The sequence below is a fragment of the Triturus cristatus genome, chromosome 5_1, assembly GCF_964204655.1.
Source record: "Triturus cristatus chromosome 5_1, aTriCri1.1, whole genome shotgun sequence".
In the NCBI taxonomy this organism is placed as follows: Eukaryota; Metazoa; Chordata; class Amphibia; order Caudata; family Salamandridae; genus Triturus; species Triturus cristatus.
The window spans coordinates 293,909,287-293,935,754 of record NC_140587.1 but is presented as its reverse complement, the minus strand read 5'-3'; the positions used below and the strand labels follow the sequence as shown (position 1 = coordinate 293,935,754).

Below are 26,468 nucleotides of genomic sequence, written 5' to 3'. Positions count from 1 at the left end.
TTTAAAATGTCACTGCTAGCACAGCATTATTTTTAGAAACTACCTTCCCTAACTTGCTCCTCCTCCTCGTGATCCTTTCCTTGTAATTGCCAGGGCCGTGCCCCCTAAAACATATACTGCCAGCAAGCCATGTTGTGGGGTCTAGCAGGCAGCGTAAGTGAAATGAAGACAGCACCAAAAATATGGAGATGAGGAAAGGCATGGAGAAGTAAGCAGTGCCTGGGTAACTGGGGCAGAGAGGACCAAGGACAGGCCAATGGGGGAGACAGGGCAATGAGAATCATGGTACAAAGTGAGTATTCTCCCAACAAAGCAGGGAGGTTATCGAATAAAAAAATATAACATAGTATGTGAAGAGGCTGTGCTCGAAAGGTGGTGGCATTTGGGGAAGGAGCCATTGAAAATAAGGGAGTGGGTTGTATAACTTGGAATTTTGCGTCTGTTTAAAAATAGATAATTTGTTTAGAAAATATCTGAATGTAGACATATTTACATTTGGTATTTTGCTTCATCACTGCATATTAAAATGCTTGTTATTTTAATAATACTACTATAAATTTTCTAGGTTTAAACTTGTTTAGTCTTTTACATGGACATTTTTCTAAAAGCATGCCTTCAGCACTCTACTTGTGTCCTCCACACTTCAGAATATAGCCTAACCAAGGTCTGCTTTATGAAACTCTCTACTTAATGATGTAAGAAAGACCGGAAAACCATGCCACATTACCCTAAAAACTGAGAGGCATCTTTATGAGAGGTTTGCATCATGCTTGCACCACGCAACATGTTACAATCACAACGCGAACCTCTATGACAGATTTATGAAGCTGCACAAAGTCACTTTACGTGGATCTGAGTGGCTTCATAGGATAGGATAGGATAGGATATAGGTTTATAAAGCACTCGTATGCCGTAGCTTCTTGGCGCTGGTAAGTAAGGGGGAGAAAGAGTCAGTCTTAAGCGTAAGCTCCCTGAAATAACCAGGTTTTTAGAGCTTTCCTGAAGCGTTGATGGTTATCTACAGATTTTAAAGAACAGGGGAGCTTGTTCCAGAGTTCTGTGGCACAGTTTGAAAAAGCTCTACCTCCCCATCTAGCTCTCCTAATCCTACTCACCTGAATAAGATTCTGGGTGCTGGACCTTAGGATACGACTGGGGATATAGGGAGACAGTATTTTCTGGATATCCTTGGCTCCACCCCCGAAAACAGCCTTGTGGACCAGGCATAAAGCCTTAAAATCCACACGCTGTTGGACAGGGAGCCAGTGTAGAGTTCTGATTCCCACCGAAACGGATTGGTCTCTGGGGGTATTCAGGAGTAATCTTGCTGCGGCATTCTGCAGCGCCTGCAGCCTACTCAGCTGGGCTTTGTTTATCCCTAACAGTAGGGCATTACAATAGTCCAGTTTGGACAGCAGGAGCGCCACCACCACTGTCTTACGTAACTCTAGCGAAAGAAAAGGAAAGATCCTTCGCAGAGTCTTTATTAAGAAAAAACAAGATGACACAAGATTATTCACATGGGCCGAGAAATTTAACTGACAGTCAAACAGCACGCCCAGGTTTCTCACCTTGGATACGGGGCGGGGACACTCACCGGCCTTGGAGGGCCACCAGGAATCTGGAGTAAGACAAGGCAGCTAAAACAGCTGCATTGCCCTATTCTGCCCTGGTTAGACGTTCCACAGGCATTGCGGTGGGTGTTCCTAGGCAACTCCCATGGATTTTAACGCATTCCCAGATTTACAAGGACTTGTAAACATGGGAATGCGCCAAAATCTTACGATTTCCCAGTGGAGGCGTAATGAGGAGAAATGTCTCCTCGTTTTTTCTTTTTCTGCGTGTGCTACATTCTGCACCAAACATAAAAGGAGGAAAAAGCCTCTCAGGATTGTTTTTGTGCAGGAAGCTACCCCTTTCTGCACAAAACAATCCCGCCTGCAACACAGGCACCGGTGCCTGCGTTGGCGCTAGGCTGCCAAAACGGCACCAGTACAGGGGAAAAGGACTGGAATGCACCATATTGGATAAATAAGGTGACTTCCTGCGCTGCCCTGCACCACATTATTCCTAAATTTGGTCCTGAATACACAGCTTTTTCCTGCTTCACCTAACATATTGGTGACCTTGAACCCAACCTTTGCTTTTATTAATTGTCAATAAACCACCACTTTAGTTTCCTCTTTCCATGTGCGAGTAACTCATCAAGGCTTTTCTTTCTATTTTAGTTGTTGTAGTCTTTAAATTACATTGGGTGAAAATAAATTAGCACCAGCATACAAAGATTGCTTTCACATGGAAATGAGGGGCATATTTAAAAGGAAGTGACAGAGCACAGCGTTAGCCTTCTTGGCTTAATGCCGCGCTTCACCACATCTGAAACGCAGGGCTGTGCCGTATTTACAACGATACAGCGCAGCCCTGCGTTTCTTCCTGCGCTTGCGCTAATTTCAGCTGCCTAGCGCCAACCCAGGCACCCTTGCACCATAGTGCAAGGGTGCCTGCGCTGGGAGGAATTATTGTTTATGTGCAGGAGGGGACGCCTTCTTGCACATGAACAATCAATGGCATTTTGCTGTTTCAATATGTGCTGCACAATGCAGCACACATAGAAACAGCAAAAACGAGGAGAAATAAAGCATTTCTCCTCGTTTCGCCATGTTAAGACCAGGTTTTTTGTTGTTTTAATTTTGGCTTCTCCTGTTTACGCCACCCTTGTAAATAGGGGGCAGCGTCAAAATCATTCGGAGTTGCGGCGGAACGCCCACCTCAACACCCATTGCCCATCTCTTTCATGCTAAGAATAGCATGAAAAGGTGCCTTATTTACAAGACAGTGTTAAGCCACATTAAGTGGCTAAACACTGCCTGGTAAATAAGACAAAGTCTGTATCGCCATAGGAACGTCTTCAAAAGTGACGTTCCTGTGGCAATTGGGGCTATATTCCCTTGAGAGCCATACTAAGTTCGCTATATGTTATTGTAGCAGAACATAATTCTACCGACAAGTTAATGCAGATGTGGCTGAACTTGTAACCAATCAACCAGATGTGATGTGGTGATGTGAGGAGGAAATGAGGCAACAACCACTGTACAGATCTCTCATACGTAAAAATAAGCCATTGTCTTTTTAGAATAACCTCGCACCCACTGTTTCACCTTTCAGTGCTCCACTCAAGAACAGCGCAAACAGGTAAACATTATACTTTGATTTGATACTTATCTGTAGTAGAGTAAAACATGCATTGGTGTTACTTTAGCTTCAAAATCTAAAAAAGTTCACATTACCTCAGGTGCTGTAGTTCTACAATGAGATTGATGAAACACTAAACTACAAGTACCAGAATGCAAGGGAAGAACAAAGCTAAATGATGTGAGATGAGCCAGCGTAAGACCTGTTGAAACCTGGTTTCTCAAATCACTCTAGAGCCAATGGTCCATGCACTAGTAACTTATCCAGGTCAGGAATTGTATTTAAATTCTGGCAGTTCTTGTCCTGATTAAATAATGGGATTAAAAAGGAAGGCAAAGCTGAAAAGCACAGATAAAATCATGGACTGGATAAGCTAAGTACACAAGCACGTGGGAAACTTGAGAGCCCTGATTTCTCGATTACACACTCGCTTTACATCGGCTGTCTGTGGTGTAAAACACAGACGTTTCGCGTACAATGCTGAGTGCTTCACAACTGTTCATTTGCAAAGTTTCACAAGAAGTGATGTCATAAGTATAACCATATTGGAAAGTCCTACCATGTTTGCTCCTCTTCTGTTCTTTCCTTTTGCTCTGGTTTCTTTTTTTTGTAGAAGTAGTATGTTACAAGGAATCCATGTACGTCTTCTTCGTGGTGTGGGCTGCAGCAGAAACGCACCCTCCTGCCCGACAGTTCTCACAAAAGGAGGAACTTGAGCTCTGTCCAGTTTCTTGTGCTTGTACAATTTCCCCTCCAGTTATTTGTCTCCTTAGAAACCACAATGCTCTGTTTAGCCTCCTCTAGGTTTTACCAATGACATTAAACCTTTTACCTGCAGACGCTTGAGCGTTCGCCTGCAGGGCACTGCAAAGGTTGGAACTAAAACTGAAGCTACCGGAAGCCACAGAATCATTTATATGTCACTGAAATCTCATCTTTGCACAAACTATAGAGCCCAACTCGATTGGATCAATCTAAGAACTCTCTAGCCGCCCTAAGGAGAAAAGAATCCTTTTGCTTTAAAGACCTCTCAGCCTCCAGGGGTGCCCCTTGGTGGATGCTTCATCACAGAGTGTCTTCTGTTCTGTTGCGGCATGGGGCATTCTACAACATGCGAGATGCACAGGAGCCCTTTGTTGGAAAAGAAATAGGGTAGTGTGTGGGGTAGGGTTACTCTTTAAGAATACATACTTGGTAGTCCTAACGTTTTAATGTGAGAGCCATCCTGTATGATTAAAAAAGGGAAAAGTTTGAATGTCCCAGGGCTATAGTTACCCCTGCTTCCTCTTAAAGTAAACACATTTCTGCCACGTATGTTCCCAAATGCTTGTGGCTTTCATCAGGACCAATCATACTGCCACCATCCACATCTGTTCCATAGTGCGGACGTAACTGGTGAATGTACCATACATACGTAAATCACACCTAAACCACCTACTTGGTGTCCGTAAATGGGTATATATTAAGGCAATTTATAGTGCTCCATAGGTACATGGAGGAGAGACATGCCTGCTGTCACACAGAATCCAAGCTACACGCCTGGCCTGCTCACCGAAAATACCTCCATCCATGCATGCAGACCTCCGAGGAGGGCTAGCCCTTGCTCTACAGCACCTCTTCACTCCCCCAAATTTGTTTATGGGAAATGAAATCTCATATGCAGGTATACACAGGAGGTGCATAATGATTATCTAGGCAGTTAAATCAAACATTCAAGGTTTACATTTGGAGTAAAATACCTCATTAGCGTTCACGATTTATGCACAACTCTTTCTGGTTTGCAGAAGTCTGGTCCTCTGAAGTTATTGACAAACATGATGGATATGATGAATGGGAAGTGATCCACTCTAGATTCAGTGATGTGTCTGTTAACCTTATCTACATGTACTCAGCTTACGTTCAGGACAGGGAGTGGTGGGTGGACGCTAATGAACATTATGTGCGGTTTAGTTGTAGCTGGACACCAGAACATGCAGTGTGAACCCTCAAGCAGGGATGAGTGATAGAATAAGTAAATCGTTACTATAAGAGAGCTCTCACATGCACGAGCAGCCCACCCAGTCCAGGGATTTCTGCTTGTCATTCTGGGACTTGCAGTCCCCATTAACCCATTAAAGAATGAGGGCCAGAACACAAAGCCGAACGCCTCCGCGAGGAAACCTAGAAAGCGATGGCAAAGTATTAGAATCTGGTGAAGTTTTGGGAACCGCTCACATTTGTGGCAGCTGAGCTGGTCGTTTCGAATGTATTATCGATGCTATAATGATGAACGTCGGATTTCTCCTGGTACTGGTGGTTTGGATAGTAAGGACCGGAATAAGAGACACCATTTAACTGATCTGTGTGTCTGTCCGTGCTGAAAGTATTCATTATAAGTTTTTATATTTTGCAGAGGAATTAAACTTAAACATGTCAACATGTTTGATTTAAAATTCAGTGCTGCAAAGAAGTGCCGGCACTCTCAGAAGTACCGTGCGAAATACTAGTAACAGGCTGGCAACAGAGGGAAGTGCGTGGGAGTTTGCATTGTGAACGTTCGTCACCTATTCTCTGTAATAGGAGGTAGTCCTAAAATGTGTTACCTATAATATTTCGCTTAGCCTGCAATTACCAGACGCGCTAAGTGACAAATTAAGGCAGGACAGAAATATATATTTAGGAAGAATGTGACCATGTACTCTGTTGCCCAGGACACAGATTTTCCTGCTCCAATTAGACGTGTTCTAGTCGTTGGATAATTGTAGGTTTAGGAGAGTTTTTTTACCTTCTGAAAGTAAACAAGCAGCGCGTGCCGCATTCCGTGGGCTCGGGTCCTGTGCTTTGCAGCCAGAGAGCTGGACGGCGCAGCGTTGTGTGGGTGTTCCTGTCTGTTAGTGGGGGTTCTGTCAAACAAAAGCGAAGAGTGAATGAACTGCCTCCCACTGAGGCCCTCGAGGGAGATACAGTGCGTCTTGCAGAAAATGGTGTCGGGAAGCATTATCTCCGCCCTTGACAATGGGAAGGGTATTGGCTACGTCTAGCCGCGGACCGACAGAGATGTAAGAGCGTGCATAGTAATATTAGAAGCTCTCATGTGATGCTGCCGATTTCACCCCTTTATGCCCTCCATCTCTTCCCAAGATTGTAAACAAATAAACCTCTCCATATCACAGATTTCAAGAATCCAATGTCCATGGGTGACTTGCTCAGCCAGTCCATGACTACAATGCATTCTGGGATTTGTAGCCCTTATTTTATGGTGGGATGAATAGGAGCACAAACCTCAGGATGCAAAGCAAGAACCTGGAGCGAATGAACTACTCTTGAGTGGACCAAGGAAACTTTGGAGCTCTGCTTTATGCAGAAGGGAATGCCCATTCTAGCGCAACAAGCGCGTCTCTGTCGAAGTCCCAAAGTTGGAATGAGACCTGAGTAGCGTCCCATGCATTATACAGCTTGGTTTTAGGGTCAGCATGAACCACTGACAAGTGCTGATTTGGGGTGGCCTGATCCTTGTAAGATATTCCTAGGGACAGATTGGCCCCATGCTGACAGGCAACTAGTGTCAAGGATCCTGGGTAGGAAACAGTATGTGGCCAAGCTGTTGTAGGTGAATCTGCCGAAGAATATACATAACATGTTCTAAAAATCGATTTCAGCAAACTTGCTTTCTCGATTTTTTTCCAAATAAATGCTATTCCTTTCTAATCCAAGCCCTGCAGTCCATTTTCCCAATGATCATCCAGATCCGTTCTTACCCTTTTACGGAGGGCACTCCCCAACTCCCACCCTTGTTCTCTTGCGTCTACGCTCTGTGTCTTACCTGCAGAGGAGACATATCTTGCCCTCATTCCTCTATTCTCCTTCATCTCTCTTCATTTACCCAAATTTGGCCTAAAGGAGGTTAGGTATTGGCCACTGTCAGCTACAGTGTTGTCAGGTATACATCCAAAATATTAAGAATGGGGCACTATTATGCCATAGATAGCAAAACTATTGCTAAGAATGCTTCGGGTCGTGCTTTGGATTCCTTTGGGGCTTGAGGCCCATGCTGGGCATCTTTGATCCTCCAACCCGACTGTTGATAGTCCAGGCGACTATTTTATCTAGATTAGATGATGCTAATTCTCTCATGCTAGGCGTCAACAAGGCCGAAGTCACTCGCCTTCTGCGAGTACAGAACGCTGCCGCCAGAGTATTATTGAAGCTCCTCAGAACCAGCTCAGCGTCAGGAGCCTTGCGACGCCTACACTGGCTACCCATTCCTCAAAGGATCCAATTCAAAGCATTATGCCTGACCTTTAAAACCTTAAAACTGTCCTCCCCCGAGATTCTATCTAATCTGCTAGTCCCATACGTACCTACACACCAGTTACGCTCTGCTGAGCAATTCCTAGCAACGATTCCCCGAGTGAAGCGCCCCACAGGGTGGGGCCAGTCATTCCGGTTTCTTGCCGCTAAACTATGGAACTCCCTCCCTGTCCAGATCCGGCGGCTAGACTGTGTGCTGTCATTCGGTAAGGCTATTAAAACCTACCTTTTCCCTACGGTCTATCCCTAGCTTCCTACTGACACTGCTGCAAGCGCCGGGACGCCTCTTCACTGAGGCAGCTGCGCGCTATATATAACTATCTAACATAACATAACAATGGGGCGGAGCCTGCCATCATACCATAGGCAGCGTTGGTGCAGAGCTCCTCCACCGGCTTGTGACTCTCCAGCCCCTTACAAACTCTACATGCATGCAATACCGCAAATTCTGGGGGCCTCTGGATGCTGCCATTCTGGGGGTGATCACAGACTCTGAGACCAGCAAAAGACTGCAATGGAGAGCAAGATGTTGGCCCCACGATACCAGTTTTTTTAAATTTCCTCTTGTCAGGGCGTTGTTTTTGGTTCAGATACATACATTGTCACCTTCCACAACACCCTTTTCATTTGTAAGTCGTTGGTAACAAACTTGGCAACAAGCGCACAAGCTATCCCGTTTACCTTTTACCTGTGAAGGGAAAAGGTCACGTTAGTCAAATATATACATTAAATAACTACATTTACTCCACCTGTCTTGATCTTCCTTCTCCTCTCCCCTGTCACTGTCCGGTTCCTGGGTTTAAGAAAAGGACAAAACAGGCTAGAGGCCCCGCCGGGCCCCTCCACGCCCCCTGGTAAGGGTACAAGGGGACCCCTTTGGGTCATCAGGTGTCGTCGTCTTCATCTGATCCGTCCAGTGCAGTGGAGTCATGCAGGAGGCTGTGGATCATCTTTCAGCACACCAGCATCGATGTCTCCTTCTTCCCTACTAACAGGCATTTTCTGGAAAACAGAAGAGAATCTTTAAAACAGTACAGAAGCCTCCAGCAGTCCTGGAGGTCCCCCAGTGAGTGTGTCCCTGGGAACAGACCATACATCACAGAGTCTGCGTTGATGCATGACAGGTATCCAGGCCCTAAGCTCTGTGCCTAGGTTCTTCAGCAGGTCCTGTGCGTATTTGCACTCCCAGAAGAGATGGTAGGTCATCTCATCTGCGGTGCACCCTCTCAGGCACTACTTGTATCGGTTGAGTCCTCTTGCATGCATGAAGGCTCTCACTGGAAGTCCTCCTTGAATGGCCATCCAGGTGATGTCCTTGTGCTGATTGGTCAGGTGCTTGGAGGCGACGTTCTCCCACACATGGTCCGATGTGGAAGAGGGGAGGGCGCCAATCGGTTCGCTGATGTCCCTTGCACGTCTCTGGCATTGGAAGATCTTCGGAGTCTACGTGGCTGGCGCGCCTCTAGACTGAACTCCTTGACAAACTTCTCCTCTTCTTTGTAGAAGCACAGGGTCTCCCAGTTGTAGGAGCCAGCGCTCACCCACTCTGTCCATCTGAGGTGCCTCCACGTCGGCAACAGGAAGAAGTGTGTCATCAGAAAGCCAGCATGGCTCTCATCTTCGGTCCTCAGGGTGCTCCTCACGCAGTGGCACACGAAGATTCCCCTCAGGATGATGGCAATGTCTGGCACTCCCTTGCCTCTCTTCTCATGGGTCTTGAACATCTCCTCCCTCATCACTTTGTACATCTTTGAGCTCCAGGTGAAGTAAAAGATCATGCTTGTGATGGCCTTGGCCGAACAGGTACGCAATGGCCACACTTGAGCGATATACTGGAGCTCTGGCAGGGTCTCGTTCCGCAGGACCAACGACCTCCCTTCGATCGTCAGCTTCCTGTGTCTTCTCTGCAGCACCTTCTCTGCTGAACCAGACTCGAAGGATCTTCAGGAAGTCCTGCTTGATGGGGAATGGCAGTCGGTCTCTGGTGGGGTTCCAGTGGCCGAAGAGTAGAGTTTCCGACTTGGCGCTGTTGATCTTTGCTCCTGACGCCTTTCCAAACTTGATACAAGTCCTCTCCAGCTCTTTCAAAGATTGACCGGCCGCGCAGAAGACTGAGATATCATCAATATAGAGGGAGCAGTTCACTTCGCCCTTTCTGTTGCTTCCTGGCATCGTCACTTCTCTGATGTTCTTGATCTGTCGCATGCGCCCGGCGAGGGGCTCTTTCACGCAGATGAACAGAAGAGGGGAGAGTAGGCAGGCCTGCCTCTCCCTTGACAGGATGGGCAAGGGGTCGGTTTTCCAGCCATTTACCAACACCGTGCTAGACATATCTCTATACATTGTGGTCACCACCTCACAGAAGAAGTCTCCCAGTCCCAGAGCTCTGAGTTTCCAGTCCATGAACTCATGGGAAACGCGGTCGAATGCCTGTTCCTGATCCAGGCTGACCAAGGCCGTCGGAACCTTGTGGCTCTTGACCTACTCGATCATGTCCTAGACCAGGGCCAGACTGTCTAAGATTTGCCGACCCGGTATCCCACAGGACTGGTCAGAGTGAACTATCTTCACTATTACTTTCTTTAGGCAGTTGGCCATCACCTTCGCAAGTATTTTGTAGTCCACATTAAGGAGTAAGATGGGCCTCCAGTTCTTGAGCTCTTCTCTCTCTCTGATGCCGTCATGCAGGGATTGCGGAATACTGCTCTTGCCCACCAGTTCCTCGCAGAGGTCCAGCAAGTCCGGCCAAATCAGGTCCCACAGTTCGAAATAAAGTTCCACTGGGAAATCGTCATTTCCAGGGGTCTTGCCCCTCTTGGAGGTCGTAGCGGCCAAGTGTAGCTCTTCCAGGGTGAAGGGCACATTCAGGCCCTTTCTCTCTTCTGGACCCAGTATCTTTGCAATGCCCGCAAGGGAACTATTTGCCTAGGCTCTCTCTGATGACTTTGGTCGGAATGAGTGTTACCCAAGACATTAAGCATGGATCGCCACCTCACAAGCTCGGATCCCCACATTCAAAGGTTGGAGGCCCAGCTTGATGATCAGGAGGAGAGGGCCTGTCGAAACAACATTAGAGTTGTTGGTTTGCAAGAGAGAGTAGGGAAAGAGTTCATTATTGGTTTCCTTAAGGACTGCAGGAGGTCATGGCCCCAGAGGGACCACATCCCTCTGGGGCCACGACCCCAGAGGGACCACATCCCAGTTGGAACGTGTGCATAGAGTCCCTGCCAGGCTGCCACGCCACCCCCTGACCAGTGGTTGCCCAGTTTGTTACATTTCCGCAACAGGAACTTCCTCAATCAGCAGGCGCGCAGCCCCTTAACCATGGACAATGCAAGGGTTTCTCTTCATCCAGACTTCACTATCAAGGTTCAGACTTAGAGGGCCTCCTCACCACCATGAACAAGAGGCTTCAAGAGTTGGGTTTGCCTTATACCCTACTGTTCCCTACTCATCTGAGAGTTCAGGCGGAGGACAAGACTCACTTTTTCATGGATCCCGCATCGACGTGGGACTGGCTCAAACTCTTTGACACAACATCCGTGCAGCTGGCCCCATTGGAGCAGCCTAAGCCATGGAGACTACAGCGTGAGCAATCCCGCAGACGAGGGGCACCTGACCAAGTAAACAGCAGGCAGCTGAGGAACAGACAAGGGCGATAGAGGCAGCAGCCTCCTTGGGATCTGGATAAGGCTCACTGCTCCCTGGGTCGCAGTCACGTAGGTGATCTACTTCAAGCTCGGGGAATCCGATGATACCGGGATTGGAGGACATCCTTCTGGGGGTTACCCCAGACACGGCTGATGATCTCATATGACTTCCACCTGCACAGTGGTTGGACATCAAGTGGTTTGGATCATAACTGTGGTATTGTATTAATGGGACTGTTATATATCCTTGCATGATTTGCTTTCTCTTTCATGGGGCTGGGGAACAGCTTGATGAGAGTGGGGAGTCTGTACTACGTGGGACCTTCAATTAGACACACCTCTGGTGGACACTGTTGAGCTGACAAGACTCTTTCCCCAGCAAAACCATCAGTAACAGAACCTATTAGCCCTGGAGGTAGGGTTTTAGCTTGCGGGCCTTTGCCTACTCTCGTTTGGAAAGGATGTGTTAATGTCACAGTCTGGAAAGGGGGTTGCGGGTGTACTGCTGTTTTATTATAATCTTCTTTCTTGATCTTTTTGTTATGGGTATGCTGCTGTGTGAAGTGACTGGCTGGTTGCGCTGCATATGAGTGGTTGGCGGGGAGGATCTGGCACGCTGACCTACAAATGTTAGTACTGACATGGCAGACCAATATTGACTGATTACTTAGAATGCGCAGGGACTGAACACGGTATCAAAACACTATACTGTCCTCGCATATATAAAATGCAGATGGGCGCAAATAGTGTTTTTACAAGAGACTCACCCTGACAGACTCTAATGGTATGGCTCTTCGAAAGAGGTGGAGGGGGCAGCATTATATACAGCCTACTCTGCGTTTGCAGGATGGATCAGGCCTGGACTGCCTTTCCAACTGCATATGGTAATGGTGGACCCTGAGGGGCACTATGTGCTGATAGTTTGTCGACTGGATGGCATGGATGTCGCACTTCTAAATCTTTATGCCTCAAACTCTGACCAGCACCTTTTCTGGATAATCTGATGCCCCTACTGACAGCAGCATTGCCTTACCTGAAGATAATTGGAGGCGATTTTAACTGTGCGGCGGACCCTTACTTAGGCAGGTCTTACCCCCCATGACCGGTGTCCGCTACGCGCAAGTTAGCGGGGTCTTTCCTCAATTGGAGTGGGCCATTGCAGCTCATAGATTGTTGATGGCACGCAATCCTGGGGCCCTGGCCTACTCCTTCCGCTACAGCCTGCACGGATTGGGCGTTCGCTGGGATGTGATACTCTGCTGTGACACGGTGTATGAGCAAGTGGTGGATACAGAGTACTTGGCGTGGATGTATTCAGACCATAACCCCCTTTTCTGTACTTATCGTTGGTTACTCCGCAAGTCCTGTGTTCTGACTCAGCCATCGGATCCCACTCTCTTGGTGGACCAGGCATTTCGGGTCTTGCTCAGAGAGGTGATTCATAATTATTGGCTGGAGAATGTAGGAATGACATAATTACTCTGGGTTGAGTGGGAGGCCCTCAAGGTAGTAGTACGAAGACACTATATCTTCAATAGGCTAGGCGTTCCCACTCAACTGCATGCTGACATCAAGTGGCAGGAAGGGGAACTAAATGGTATGTCCCCAGATTTAGGAGTGTCGGCCAAAGGTAGGGCGCAGCTGCTAGAGGAAAGGGAGAAAATATTCACTCTAGTGGAACGCTTGGAGCAGTACAATTACAAAGCTTTTATTGCGTGGGTCAATTCGGATAGAGATAAGCAGGGGAGAATGTCGGCTTGGCTCCTCTAGGAGGGGACCAGGGGACACACTATCATCCAGATTCCAGGATTCCACTGGCTGGGATGTGTTCTCACAAGAGGAAATTAATGGGGTGTTTACTCAGTATTATCATGAGTTGTATGGTGCTAGTGCAGTAGTTGCAGAAGCAGACATATTGCAGTATATTGTAGATTCTTCCCCTACTGTTTTGGGCTGAAGAAGGAGGAGCACCTTGGGGCCAATATTTCTGGTCAGGAGACGAGCAGTGGGATTAAGGAGTTAGCGCTGTCAAATCCTAAATTCTGATGGGTAACGTATCGAGTTCTATGCTACTTATGCTGCTGCCCTGCCGCCTAAAATGATGAACGTCTTTAATGGGTTGTTGGCGCATTGAGAAAAGACATGATTATATCTTTGCCTAAGAAAGACAAGGAACCTGTACTGGTCGAGTCCTACTGCACCCTTTCTATGCTCAAGGCGGTTTACAAAATTCTGAGCAAGATTCTGGCGAATCAGATCCTGCTTCATGTTGGTAAACTAATACATCCTGATCCGACAAGGTTTGTCCCCATTTTTAGCACCTTTCCCAATATACGCCAATTGATCTATGATTTGGACATGTGTGAGCGCTTCCCACCGGACTCTCTAGTGCTGTCAGCAGATATTAAGAAGGCGTTCTACTCCCTCTGCTGGGAACTCCTCTATACCATCCTACTTGGAATGAGCTTTGGGCTACAATTTGTTAAAATTACCTGGCTGTTTTATACCAAGCCAGTGGCGAGTGTCAGAATTGGGTCAGTGATATTGGATTCCAATCTGGAACAGTGGGGCACCAGGCAGGGCAGCCTGCTCTCCCCACTGTTATTTGCCCTGGCTATGGAGCCATATGCATTAACTGTGCAGCAAGAGAGGCACTACTGAGGGTGCAGATCGCAGAAGATAACCTGTATATCTTGTTATACATGGCTGATATGCTTTTATATATGCGAGGCAAGACCCTGGCCGGGAGGGAGCGTTTATGGCCCTGTTGTAGTTCGGGGAGATGTCAGGTCTTGCAGCCAGTTGGCATAAATCTAGTGCTTACCTGCTTCCTCCTAACACTGTGAAACCATGGGCCTCTTGGGCCACACCAGCGATGCGGTGGGAACAGACTACCATTCGATACTTGGGGGTGACGATATATAGATCAGCGGACTAGCGCTTTGATGGTAATTATGGCAGGGTCCTCGCTTCATTGCGATGCTCAGTCGCCTTTTGGAGCACCCTCCCTCTTACTGTAAGTGGCCGTAGAGCAGTCTCGAAGATGGTGACCCTACTGTGCTTTCTCTACCTGTTTGATGCTCTACCAGTGGAACTCCCAGGATTTTTGTGAAGGAATTATATGGCATCCTCCTGACCCTGAAGGATCGTAATGTGCATTGAGGATCCTCTATGGATGAGGAGGGATTGGCTGCCCCAGACCTTGAACTTTATTATTTGGCTGCACAACTACAGTGGGTGGCCCAATGTTGCTCTTACTTTTGGGGTGCCTTGGACCATGAAAGGCGTAGCCTACCCTCTCTGAATCATTTGACACGGATTTTATTGAAACCAACCCCCACATGGATAGTGCGCGGTGAGAATATACTGATTAGGACAGTGAGGAAGGGGCTAGGTCGCTGCAGAGGACGCGCACAAGGTTCCCTAATGCTTCTAAACCTTCCAGGCTTTGCAATATTGGGATACCTGTTCACAGGGGGCAAAATCACTCCCCTTTGCAGATCTGCGATGTTCATATGATTTTCAGGCTGGGTATTTCCTTAAAATATGGGGCATTGATTGGCAATGTCCATTACTGGTGGGGCTTGGGGTCTGTGGAGCCTCCGGAACATGATTGTCTCCGGAACCTCTCCCTTATAATGGGGACCGGACCTGGCCTTTGGTTTTTTTAGTACACTCACATGCAGGGTTGTCCATAGGGATAACACTATCTCAGATACAGATGAAGTGGACCCTGTAAGCCTGTATAAAAGGATTTGATGTGAGCATTACACCAAGGGCTTTGTGTTTATGGTGACTGTTGAGTGGAGGGCGCCTTTGGGATGTTTCCCTCTTTTGCCCCTCTGTGTAGGTAATAACCAAAATGTTGCCAAGAATGTCCCAAATACATTATGTGATACCCAATAGTATGTTCCAAATGTACCAATTATTGGCTACTATTATCCCAGCTATAGACAAATGCTCTCAAGTTGGTGTCTCCCCATTCGTCCTTGACTCTTGCTGCTGTCTTCCTGTTGTCCCTTGATTCTATATTGGCAAATGGTCTTCGGACTGCCCCACATATATCAAGGATGGAATACTGTTACACTAGGGATAACCAAACCATTGTCAAGAATGCTCTTAGTATATCAATGATGATACAATATCCTGCCAGCCCAAAATATTATACTAAATGGCCATCATATAGCAAGGGTAGCCTGTTATTATGCTAGGAATAACCAAACCATCGTCAACAATGTCCCCAGTACATGAGAAATGGGTCACTATTATGCCAGGGAAATCCAAAACACAGCAAATCAAACAACAAATATAGCACGTATGGGCAACCTTTATGTCAGGGAAATCTATAATACAAATTTGCCGTAAAATGGCAGCACTGCAACATGCTGTGGTCACAATTAAACTGCTAGTCTGCCTGCTAACTCCCCCTTACAGCCAAACTCAAAAGGAAAACTTAAATGTGCACATACACATGGAAACACTCACAAATATGTACACAGTCACTCACAAACAAACCCAATCACTCATACACGATCTTTTACACATACATGTGCACACATTTATTTCATTTCTCGATCCATCACCCCGTCTCACTTACCCACCTTGTGGCACCTGTTGGCTCCTAGTACTTTGAGTCCAAAATGGTTTCCTGTGGATGCTTGCCATCCTTCAATTCAGGAGAAAGTCGGGGCCTTCCTCCTGTGACCAAACATTATGCCTGTGGGAACTGCAGCATCTATCACCAATTAGGGAAAACAAAATAAATTGACATTGGCCTTCGTAAAAATGGCACATTGTGAATTGCACCAAATGTAACACAAATAACTATGTCTATCTCATGGCTTGCCTTTGCCAGTTCCAATATATAAGGATGACAACAAGACCTGTTAAAACAAGGATTCACAAACACTGGAGCACTATTCAGAGTAAACCTGCCACCATAAGAATGACCAATTATACCTGGAACTACAGCATTCCCCTAACGACATGATCTGGATAATATTGGAGTAAGTCTAGGAGCGTTCTTACATTAAAGAATGTTTGTTTTTCAAAGAATAGAGATGGATCTACAAGTTGCAAAAATATGAAAAAGGCCTTAATTATGAGATTCCCTGGTACTTGCTATCCAGAAGATAACCACAGAAAAGATCAGTGGTACATTTTACTCCCAGCATACTACTCCACAAATCCTTGTGGATATTACTGGGGCCCTTAACCTTCATTCGGGCATTTCGTCTGGATGCAAACAGGATAATGTGCACAATGTGACAAGACTACTCACACTTTAAGAACTCTCACCCTGTACTCTTGGTATTCTTTATTCTGAGCCATAGTCTGCCAGATACGGAACACTTCTGTACTAATACAGCATCCTCTTAGTCAAAAAATTATCTCAATGACCATATTCATTAACCTTGCACTTGTAATAACAATATTAATGCTCTTCACAAGCAACCCTTTGACATCAGGACCATACCTGGTGTGTATTAACGATTGAAGGTAATCTTTGCAGAGATATCTTCAGAATTTATCTTCTCATATATGACCATGGGTACTTTCATCTGCACCATTCTACTCTTTAAATTGGCGCCCATCAAATCTTTCCCGATCTTTTGTCATTACATATCATGATAGGAACTCAAGATAGCACATTGAAAGACCCAATTTAGTCTTTCTGAAACGTTTACAGACAGTGCACATTTTTCGCAATGACCCTTTATGAAGGGTCTCAAGATGGCCCCCTTAATTAGTTATCCTGGGATGTTCACTCGAGGGCGCACACAGGTGCAATGTCGCACAATCCCTACGTTTTGTGCCAGTAGTCTGTTTAAATACATGGACACTGCTCTGTTGATCCACATTCGGGATCGGTGAGGCTAACAAGGCAGACAAGAGACTTGTCTATGGCACAGTGGGTAGATCCCATTTCCAGGGACCACTTTAATAAACATTCTTTCTTTTCTTGTGGATAGCCATTCCAGAGGTCACTGTCCCACGTCTTCTCAGGCAGGTTGACCAATTAATGGCTAGGGTGAGCTGCCTTTTAACAGAACTACTTCTTTGTACCATGGCATTACCTGCCGTTTTATCATTGTGTTTAGTGTGCTGTGAAGTTCTCACCATGCCACCAAGCATGCATTTAGTTCGGAAGGGTTTTGGTGCACAACAAATTTGTTTGCATTGGTAACAATGAGAAAAAAATGTCACGAAGACAATTTAATATATATATATATATATATATATATATATATATATATATATATATATATATATATATGCATGTTGTATGGTCGATTTTTATTTTACAGGTCACACAGTTATGGAGTGTTACCTCCTAATTGGAGAGTAACCAAGAGCACTTAGTACAGACACTAAGAATGGACTCCAATCATACAATTGTGGAATGCCCACACGAGTAGATTAGTCATTTCATTCATCGGTCCTGATGAATTGCCACTGCCACCCTTTGGAGCACACACATCAAGAAACATGTCGAGCTTCCAATGAACTTGAGGACCAATGTTATCCTATGAGTTCCCCCTGCTTTTAACCCTAACCAAGTGCAGCCACCTTAAATAAAAGTCACCTGCGTGTCCTTAGTTGACTTTAAATCACAATTTGTCTGTCCAATCTACTTAACTAGACGACCCCTAGTTACCAGGAGGGCTATAGTCTGTGGTCAGGGAAGTTTCCAGACCAGCAGGTGGGAAAAGACCTCTGGCAAAGGGACCCCTCACGGGGCCCTTTGGGCATTGCAGTGCCTGCCCAACGACCCAATGATGAAGCATGCTACCCATGATGAAGCATGCTACCCATGATGAAGCATGCTACCTCAGTGGGTTAGGGTCTGCGTATCCTAAAAAGGAGGCTCCTGTTGACCTGAACAAGGCCCCTCACCAGAATGTGGCCAAAGTGGACCTACGTTATGGAACTGCACACTTTTTGTGAAAACGTTAACAATTTGGGAGGATGAGTGCTAAACTGAAATCCCTCTTATCACCTCCTACAATTTTTCTTGATATTTTTTATTTGCTTAATTTATGGGAGAATTACAAGTAATGCATTTACATACATCATAAAATACCTGTTTGTGCATGTCCTAATTTTGGGGTTGTGTGGGGCTCAGTGATATCACATGATATCACAGATGTCAGAGATTCTATGGCACGTGTGTCTTACTCCTATCACCACTATTCCACAAACGTATAACTCAGTAGGAGGTGGTACCAGCTTTTCTTTTCTCTGCAGTCTTAGGAAAGCTATGAGGGATAACCCCTAAAATATCGGGTAACAGGACAAAGGCATTTGCTGCTGGGCCTCCACGGGGATCAGAGGGTGGTCAGTTGCAGCTGTCAGTTCTCTGCCTCCGAGCCTAAAGAAATTGTAACACCCCCATGAAGCGGGCATTGGCCTGCATGGAACAAGCCAAATTTGAAGTGTACAAGCCTTGGCTGCAGTAGACAGGTGCAGATGACTGCATCACTGGTTAGTACATAGGGTGCATCATATAGAGGCTACTAAATCAGGTGTCACTACACCGAGAGTACATTTATATCACTACTTCACAGATAAATTGTACGTTTTTCGGTACATATATATGTGTACGAGGCATTTTATTTGTATATACGTTTACATTATTTGGCTCGCCCTGCACCCCACCTACTGTGGGCGATCAATCTGGCAGCATACAACCCCTGCTCTGCACAACCTTCGCCCTCTTTTTCTGCCTCTCTCTTGCGCTCTCAGGGGCATATCTACAAGGCAGCAAAAAAAAATTATCGCCGCTTTTGCGGCCGTTGTCGGCCGAAAAACGGCGATAATTTTATCGCTATATCAGCAAGGTCACGCTATCGCGTTAAACCTTGCCTTAGCGCCTGAATTCCGAACGCCCATCTTTGCATCTCTAATGAGATACAAAGTGGGCGTTCCTCCCCAGGATAACGGGAGAAATGTCGCTAAGCGACATTTCTCCTATTATCAAGCCTCACGCAAAGCAGCATAGCGACAAGAAAAGTAGCGATAACCTCTGTTATCGCTACTTTCCTTACGCCTGCTTTGAAACTGACTTAGCCATGATATCCTATGGAAGGTGGATATCATGGCTAAGTATGTGAGGCCCTATCAGCAAGCTATTGCCAAACTTCGTCGGATTATCGCTGGTTTTCCAGCGATAATCTCACGTTAGGCAGTTAGCGCTACGATTTTTATCGCTTTTGAGATAAGCGTTGCTAATAGCATGCTATCTCAGCGATAAAAATCCACGCTAGCCAGCGATAATTATCCTAGCGCGAAGTGCGCTTAGTGATAATTATCGCCGGTTATTGCTGATATGCCCCTCGGTTCCTCTCTATTCCTCTCTCTTTCTCTATGGCTATCTCCAGGGGTGTAGCTTGGACAGTAAGATTGGGGGCGGGGGGGAGATGTGCTTTAGATTTCCCAACAATCATGCAGTTTGAAGGGATTGTGAGGGGTACTTACAAATGAATATTTTATAAAATAACCATTTTTAAGACCTTTAAAACAGACAAGTGAGCGTGTTTTTTGTCTGCATGTGTATGTAAAAATCGCCAGTGAAATCCAACAAACACCTTACCATACCCAACTTAAAGCACCCGTACCCAACTATTTACTGAAGAATACATTTATTGGAGGGTGTAACCCCCCCCCCCTCCTGAAGCTGCCTCCCTGGCTATCCCCCTCCCTGTCATTATTTCCTACCTCTTTCTTTTCCTCAATTCCCCTGCCTCACATTCCTCTGTCTTTCACACCATTTTCTTTACCCTTTGAGGAAATTGTGGACAACTCCACTACTTAGAATAGCAGAAAATCACAACCGAAATTTAATTTGCGAATCACGATTTGCCATTTTAATGGCAGACATATTGAAAAGTCGATTTTCTCAAAAACTACTGCAGCAAATTAAACCACAGTAACAAAAGCATACTTTCTCAGTAAAGTTCTACTTTTATGCCACGCTTGCTGAAAATCCATCATGCTGCTTTTGCTGTAGCAACAAGAAACATTTTCTGTGGAGCTAAAATGGCTTTCATTTAATCTGATACACAGCATCTGGTGAAGGAAAAGTTACTTACCTGCACCAGTTTTTCAGTGCAAGCACTTCAGACATGAATAGTTATGCAGTTCAGGGATTTGCCTGCGAGAGAGCTGTATGGAGACATGGCCATGTTAGGCCAATGGTAGGATAATAAGGCCAGAACAGTGAAGGGAGCAGTGTGGCAGAACGGTCAGTATATGGATGAGTAATTGTATGGATGGATGGAAGTGTTAATATCGGTGAATACAATGTCGATGTATGCCATAAACTATGCATGCATAACAATGTCAAAACAAGTAAAAGCAATGTTGCTGTACGCTATGACAACTGTACGCATAATAATGAGAATGTCAGTAAATATTATATCAATGACCACCATGTTCTATGCACAGGCAACAATGAGCTCATATCATTGCTGTCGAATACACCTATGATGACCTTCATATCAACCCCGATTCAGAGATACGTAGTCAGACAGGCCCTGTGACCCAAACTCAGGCCTACCGATTGATAGGCCATAGGTGGTGTTACACTCAGCCCGAAGACAAACGTGCAACCAGGGAAAACCCTGATCGATCCCACTTATAGGCAGCTACACCACAAACAGTCCCGAGGAAATTGGTCCCATTAAAAAACGTTTGGCAAAAAAGCTCACATTTCCAAAATAACACAAAGTTAGATGCGACATGTAGTTAGGAACACTCAGCCAATCAGGACACAGCATGCACACCACACGTAGTGACCACACACTCCTCATGCCGGTTATCTAGACACTGTGGGCCCGATTCCCAGAATTAACTTAAGACAAAATCCTAAACTTACTACTTTTTGGTATTCACAGAATGCACTTACTACTTTTGGTATTCACAGAATGCACTTACTACTTTTGGTATTCTCAGAATGGATTTACGACTACTAACTTTACGTCCGCACTCGGGCCGGAAATTCCGGCCCGGAGGCGGAGCTTCCGGCCCGGAGGTGGGGATTCCGGCCAGTGGTGGAGATTTAGCCATGGCCAAAATCTCCGCCTCCGGGCCGGAATTTCCGTCCCGAGTGCGGACGTAAAGTTAGTAGTCGTAACGTGCTTCTCAGATGCTTGTGATGGTCAGCAGAGTGGATCAGGATGTCATCGCTGACGTTTATCATCTCTGGAAGCTTGGATAGCATCTCTCGGATAATGTTCTGGAATACCTCTGCCGCTGAAGATATTCTGAATTTCAGTCGCTTTTAACGACGTAGCCACAGGTGGGTGCCAAACGTTGTGATGTAGCGGCTTTCCTCCACTAAAGGTAGCTGATGGTACCCTGCGTTCAGGTCGATTTTTGAGAACCACTTTGACCCGTTGACGTCCGCAATTATGTCTTCCATCGTTGGCGTAAGATGGCGCTCCCTTTTGATGGCCCGGTTGGGCAATCTCATGTCGATGCAGAGGCGTATGGCACCTGGCTGTTTGGGCTTTTCCCCGATAACCATCGGGGACACCCAGGGCGTCTGTCCCGAGACCTTTTTGATTACTCCCTGTTTCTCAAGGACTTTCAGTTCTCTCTCCACCAAATGCCTTAAGTGGAAGGGGACTCACCTGTGTTGCAGCACGATTGGAGCGATGCAGCTTTATGGGGTCACATTTGATGCGTCCAAGTCCTTGGAAGAGTTCCGGGAATTGGTCGAGCAGCTCATCAACCTGATGGGCTTGGGCACTTCTGGCAAATGACACCAGGCCTAGGTCTTCCGCAGTGTGGCTTATTAGGGTGTCTGCTTCGCGATCTATGACATGAATAATGGCGGTGACCTCCTGGTCGCTTGACCTGATCGGGACAGACATTTTCCTTATGAGTGGCAGAGGGGTTTTGCTCCCATAGGCGAATATCTTGGTCCAGGACGGGGTGATTGGCGGTCGAGGTCGGAGGTGCCGATATTGCTGGAGGCCCATCATGTTTACAGATGCTCCTGTATCGATAACCGCCTTTACCTCTGTGCCTGCAATCTTGACTGTGAGGGTGGGTTGTGGCCTTCGGCGACGCTTCAGCTCCCGTGCGAACGAGATCAGGTATGTTTCCCCCTCATCCTCCTCTGTGGATGAATCTTCTGGTCCTTGGTCCCTTTTGGCTTGGCCTTTGTGGCTCCTCCTTTTGGGCAGAGTCAGTTAGGGAAAGTTGTCGTACAGTCCGTGATGGTGGTTTTTTGTCCTCGGGTGTCGCGACCTCGGTTCTGCCTCCTGCACACTGCTGCAAAGTGGTTGGGGATTCCACAATTGGCACAGGTTTAGACTTGCGCGGGGCAATCCTTCGCTGCATGTGGCTCATGCCCACAGTACCTGCACCGCATCTTGGACGCTTCGGGCCTTGCCTTCCTGGGTGTGTCATTTCATGGTCTTGTTCGGTGGGCATCCGCCCGCTCCGTTTTGATGGTCTCTGGTCTTCCTTGTGGCTTATTGAGGGCTTGGTCCATTTTGTTGGCCCTGGCCACTGACAAATCCTGGGTTCTTGCTAAAATGAATCCTCCAGAGCGATTTTTGGCTGGCGCAGGATGAGGCCTCTGAGTGTCTTGTCTCGGCCCCCTTGGATGATCTGGACTCTTACCTCCTTTGGTTGATCATACTCCGAGCACGTGCTGGCTAGTTTACGCAGGCTGGCGTATAACGCATCAATCGATTCCCCTTCCCTTTGGTGGACCTAGCGCAATTTGAAACTGTCAAAGTTTGGATTAAGTTGGGGGTCGAAATGCGCATCTAGTGCCACCACCGCAGCATCGTAGTCTGTGGCAATGCCCGTGTTTGGCAAGTGTTTAAACAGCTTGAATATTTTGTCACTGGCATAGTGGAGAAGTAGCGACCGTCTCACTGCCCTGTCGGTCTCCCTGGTGGCTACGAAATAGTTATGCAGGCGTTCTATCCAGATTTTCCACCTCGGGATGCTGTGGCCGGATATTCCAGTTCACTGAAGGGTGGCAGTACCCCGGTGAGTGCGTGTTGGACTGGTAATCTGGGTGGTGCTTGTGCTTGGTCTTCGTCCCCCATCTTTCCTGTGGGGGGAGTGTTTTTTCTCACTCCCCTCAGCTTTTCTGCTCTCAATATGGCCGTGGCTCCCATATCTGTAGTCCCTTTCCCTTGGTTGGCCGCCTTCTTGCGTTTCTCCTCGGCGTGCTGTGTCTCCACACTTCCTTCCTAATCACGCAGCTTTTGAGTGGTGTAGCTGGTATGCTGTGTGCACTTTTCCTGTCCCTTTTCTTTTTTTTCTTTTTTTTCCTCTCTTGCCCCCTCAGCAATAGGCAGTGTCTCCTCTGTCTTTGATTTTGGGACTGTCCTCCCCACTCTTTCACTGCAGGTGAGGTGTGTCTTTGCTGTGCTCCTCCCCTTTTATTTTATTTTGAGTGGCTATCTGACCTCCTTATACGGCACTGGCTCTCATTGCAGTGGCACCCATTGCTTCCTGGGGCCTGCGTGCTCTTGTGGGGCATCGCTGGGTGCCGATACATGCTCCCTGAGTGTGCGCCCTGGACAGGGGCTCATCTCCCATTTCTGAGGTGAGACAGCCGACGAACTGCAGCATGCTCCTCCCGCAGAGACCACGCCCCTTCTGCAGGTGATGCAGCCGTTATGGAGCAGGGCAGCACGCTGGATGGCAGGAGCATGGTAGTGTCAGGGTGCCTCTTCTGGGCAGCGGGACGCTTGGGCCACCCAGCGGGGCAGCACTCACCCGACAGGCTCTGTTGATGCACCTTTCACATCCTGGGTGACGCAGTGGTCGCGGCACCCCAGTGCGATGAACGTCGCGCACTTCGGTAGCAGGGCTTCACAGGGGCAGTTGTCTGAAACGAGGGTCAAGGCCCCCCTCATCGTGAATGTGCTGTCCTCACTGACACTACAGGTGAGGTGAGGCCTAGTATCACTTTTTGGGCAACCTGAGAATTACTGGACACACACACAGTTGGCTAGTGCCGGAAGAACGCCCCCGAGCCGGTTCTCCCCTTTTATTGATCCCCGCAGGCCACACCTGGCCTGCGGATGACGTGGGCACAGTTCCGGCCAGCGGAACAGAAAACACAGGAACGCTAACCATTACACCCCCCAGCCCACCCTGGGTGCAATGTCCCGGAAACACAGCTAAAAGGTTAACATACATCCTGCTCCAACGTGCTAATTAACACCGAATTCGAACACTCACGCAGTTCCTCCAGACTGCCTCAAGCTTGGCTTATCTATCACCTGACCCCCAGGGCAATGCCTGGGCCTAGAGACTTATCCCAGAGACTTATCCAGTGCATGAGGAGTTGTAGCTCCACAGAATTATCAGGCGATTGCCAAAAGTGGACATAGCTGCTTTTCATTTGGGACAATTTATAAGTGGAGGCAGTGTTCACTCCCGAGAGGCCTCTGCTGATCACGGACTGCAAAACAAAGGGCACTGACATTACCAGATCCCTGGGAGTATGATGGCATCTAATAAAGGGAAGATGGACACCACCATTAAACATATTTTCTATAAGTCGGACACACTAACCAAATCAGCACTGTCCTCCCCAACCAGAGACGGTCAACTGGCCTAAATGAGAGCACTAGCAAAGTTCCTCCCTGATGCTTTCATTAATGGGGGACCTTCCTAGGGGGGTTGAGAGACATCCACTCCCTTAAACAAGACGTTCAGAGATAGGTGTTGGTACCAATACTCTGGAGGAAGTGAATGATGCATGAGAATAAGAACTCGAGTTCTTGAGTCAGGAGGTTGTCTCACTCAAAGATCGCACATATGATTTCCATGCTTTTCTGGAGGATTCTGAAAATGATCACACACAAAAAACATCAGAATTAAAGGCATTCCAAGGTCAGCAGAGAGCAATAATCTGGTGGACTATGTAAAGAGAGTCTTTAGAATTGTCCTCCCGAGTCTAAAAGAGGTGGATATCATCCAATACTGAACCCATCAAATTCTTTCTCGTCACACCAACACCTGGCACCTTACTGTACAATGAGTGCAACAGGGACACTGTGAGGACCGCTATCTCACTATCCCTCAAATAAATCAGCATGGAGAGGGTGGGACACCACACACTCTGGGAAACACTTAAGGTTATTATATGGAGAAAACTTACCTCACTTGCAATGGCCAATAACAAAGAGAAAGCTGACAAGTTTAGACAACTGGAGTGATGAGTACAGGCCCCAGCTAGGCCCGCAGGACACAAGGGTTCGCTCTCCTGTAATGGAATCTATAAGGAAGTTGGCACGGAAACTGCAAAGTACAAAGACAGCATTTATTAACCCTTAAGGGTGGTCCTACAATCCACACAACACTCTTCAGTATTGCATAGAGTAGCACAAAGAACTTGCGTACACGGTCCCCTTTTATACACAGTAGAGGGGCTCATAAGTGGGTGGATACAACATGAGGCAAGGAATGTTACCTTTTATGGACATTTTCGATGCAAGATCAATATGTGGGCGGAGCTGACACACTCCTTGAGCCCGCGAAAACATGGTCAAGCAAGGCTAACTGATAACAGATGTGGTCAAGTCTGGGCATGTGCCAGATGGACAAAGAAGCTATTTATAGACTGTTACTAGGCAGATTACAAGAGCAGCTAACACAGAGGTTGGACTCTTCTCGTGGGGAACACGTGGAAGCATGATAATACAAAATGGAGTCCGAACTTCGGTCAACATAACGGAGAAAACATGCTCTATAAGAGGGGAATTAATGTCTTTAGTAAATGCTTAATCACATCGCTGTCTCAATTTACAACAGACGGCCCTTTCAGCATTTACTGAAGACATCCGGCTTGTTAGGATAATCATCATGTATGTCAATTGTCATCATTTCCTCAACTTCTTTAGCTAAATGTTTCTGGTGAGCAACATTGGCAATAGTTTTCTTATCGGGGATACAAAATGATACACATAATGAGCAGAGTAAAGGACCACATTGAACGCAGATACAGCATGAAAACAGAACCGCTACAATAATGCAGAGACCAGTTAGAACCTTCCATCCCCAAGCAGTAATTAACGCCCAAAACCATCCAGAAAAGGACCAAGTGCCGTTTTCTGTATGGATCTCAGCTGCAATTTTATGCAGTTTATTGATGGCATTATAAACTGATGGCGTATGATCAGGGATAAACACACAACAGCTACTTCCAATAATTTTACATGCTCCTCCTCTATCAGCTAGCATAACGTCTAATACCATACGATTCTGCAATGCAACAATTCTAGTAATTTGCAATTCCTCCGTAAGATTCCCAAGTGCAGCAGCGGTCTGATTTGTCACAGCCTCTACCACTCT

General features: G+C 46.8%; 1 protein-coding gene across 1 annotated transcript in view; it reads right to left on the bottom strand.

Annotated features, from left to right (window-relative positions):
- The window catches only part of LOC146830806 (uncharacterized), an 878,450-nt gene extending 874,571 nt beyond the window's left edge, over positions 1–3,879 (bottom strand). The window contains exon 1 of the mRNA XM_085604967.1: positions 3,752–3,879. Within this exon, the coding sequence (XP_085461093.1) occupies positions 3,752–3,754 (3 nt within the window). The 5' untranslated portion in view covers positions 3,755–3,879. The remainder of the gene's footprint in view (positions 1–3,751) is intronic.
- Between the last annotated feature and the right edge of the window lie 22,589 nt (positions 3,880–26,468).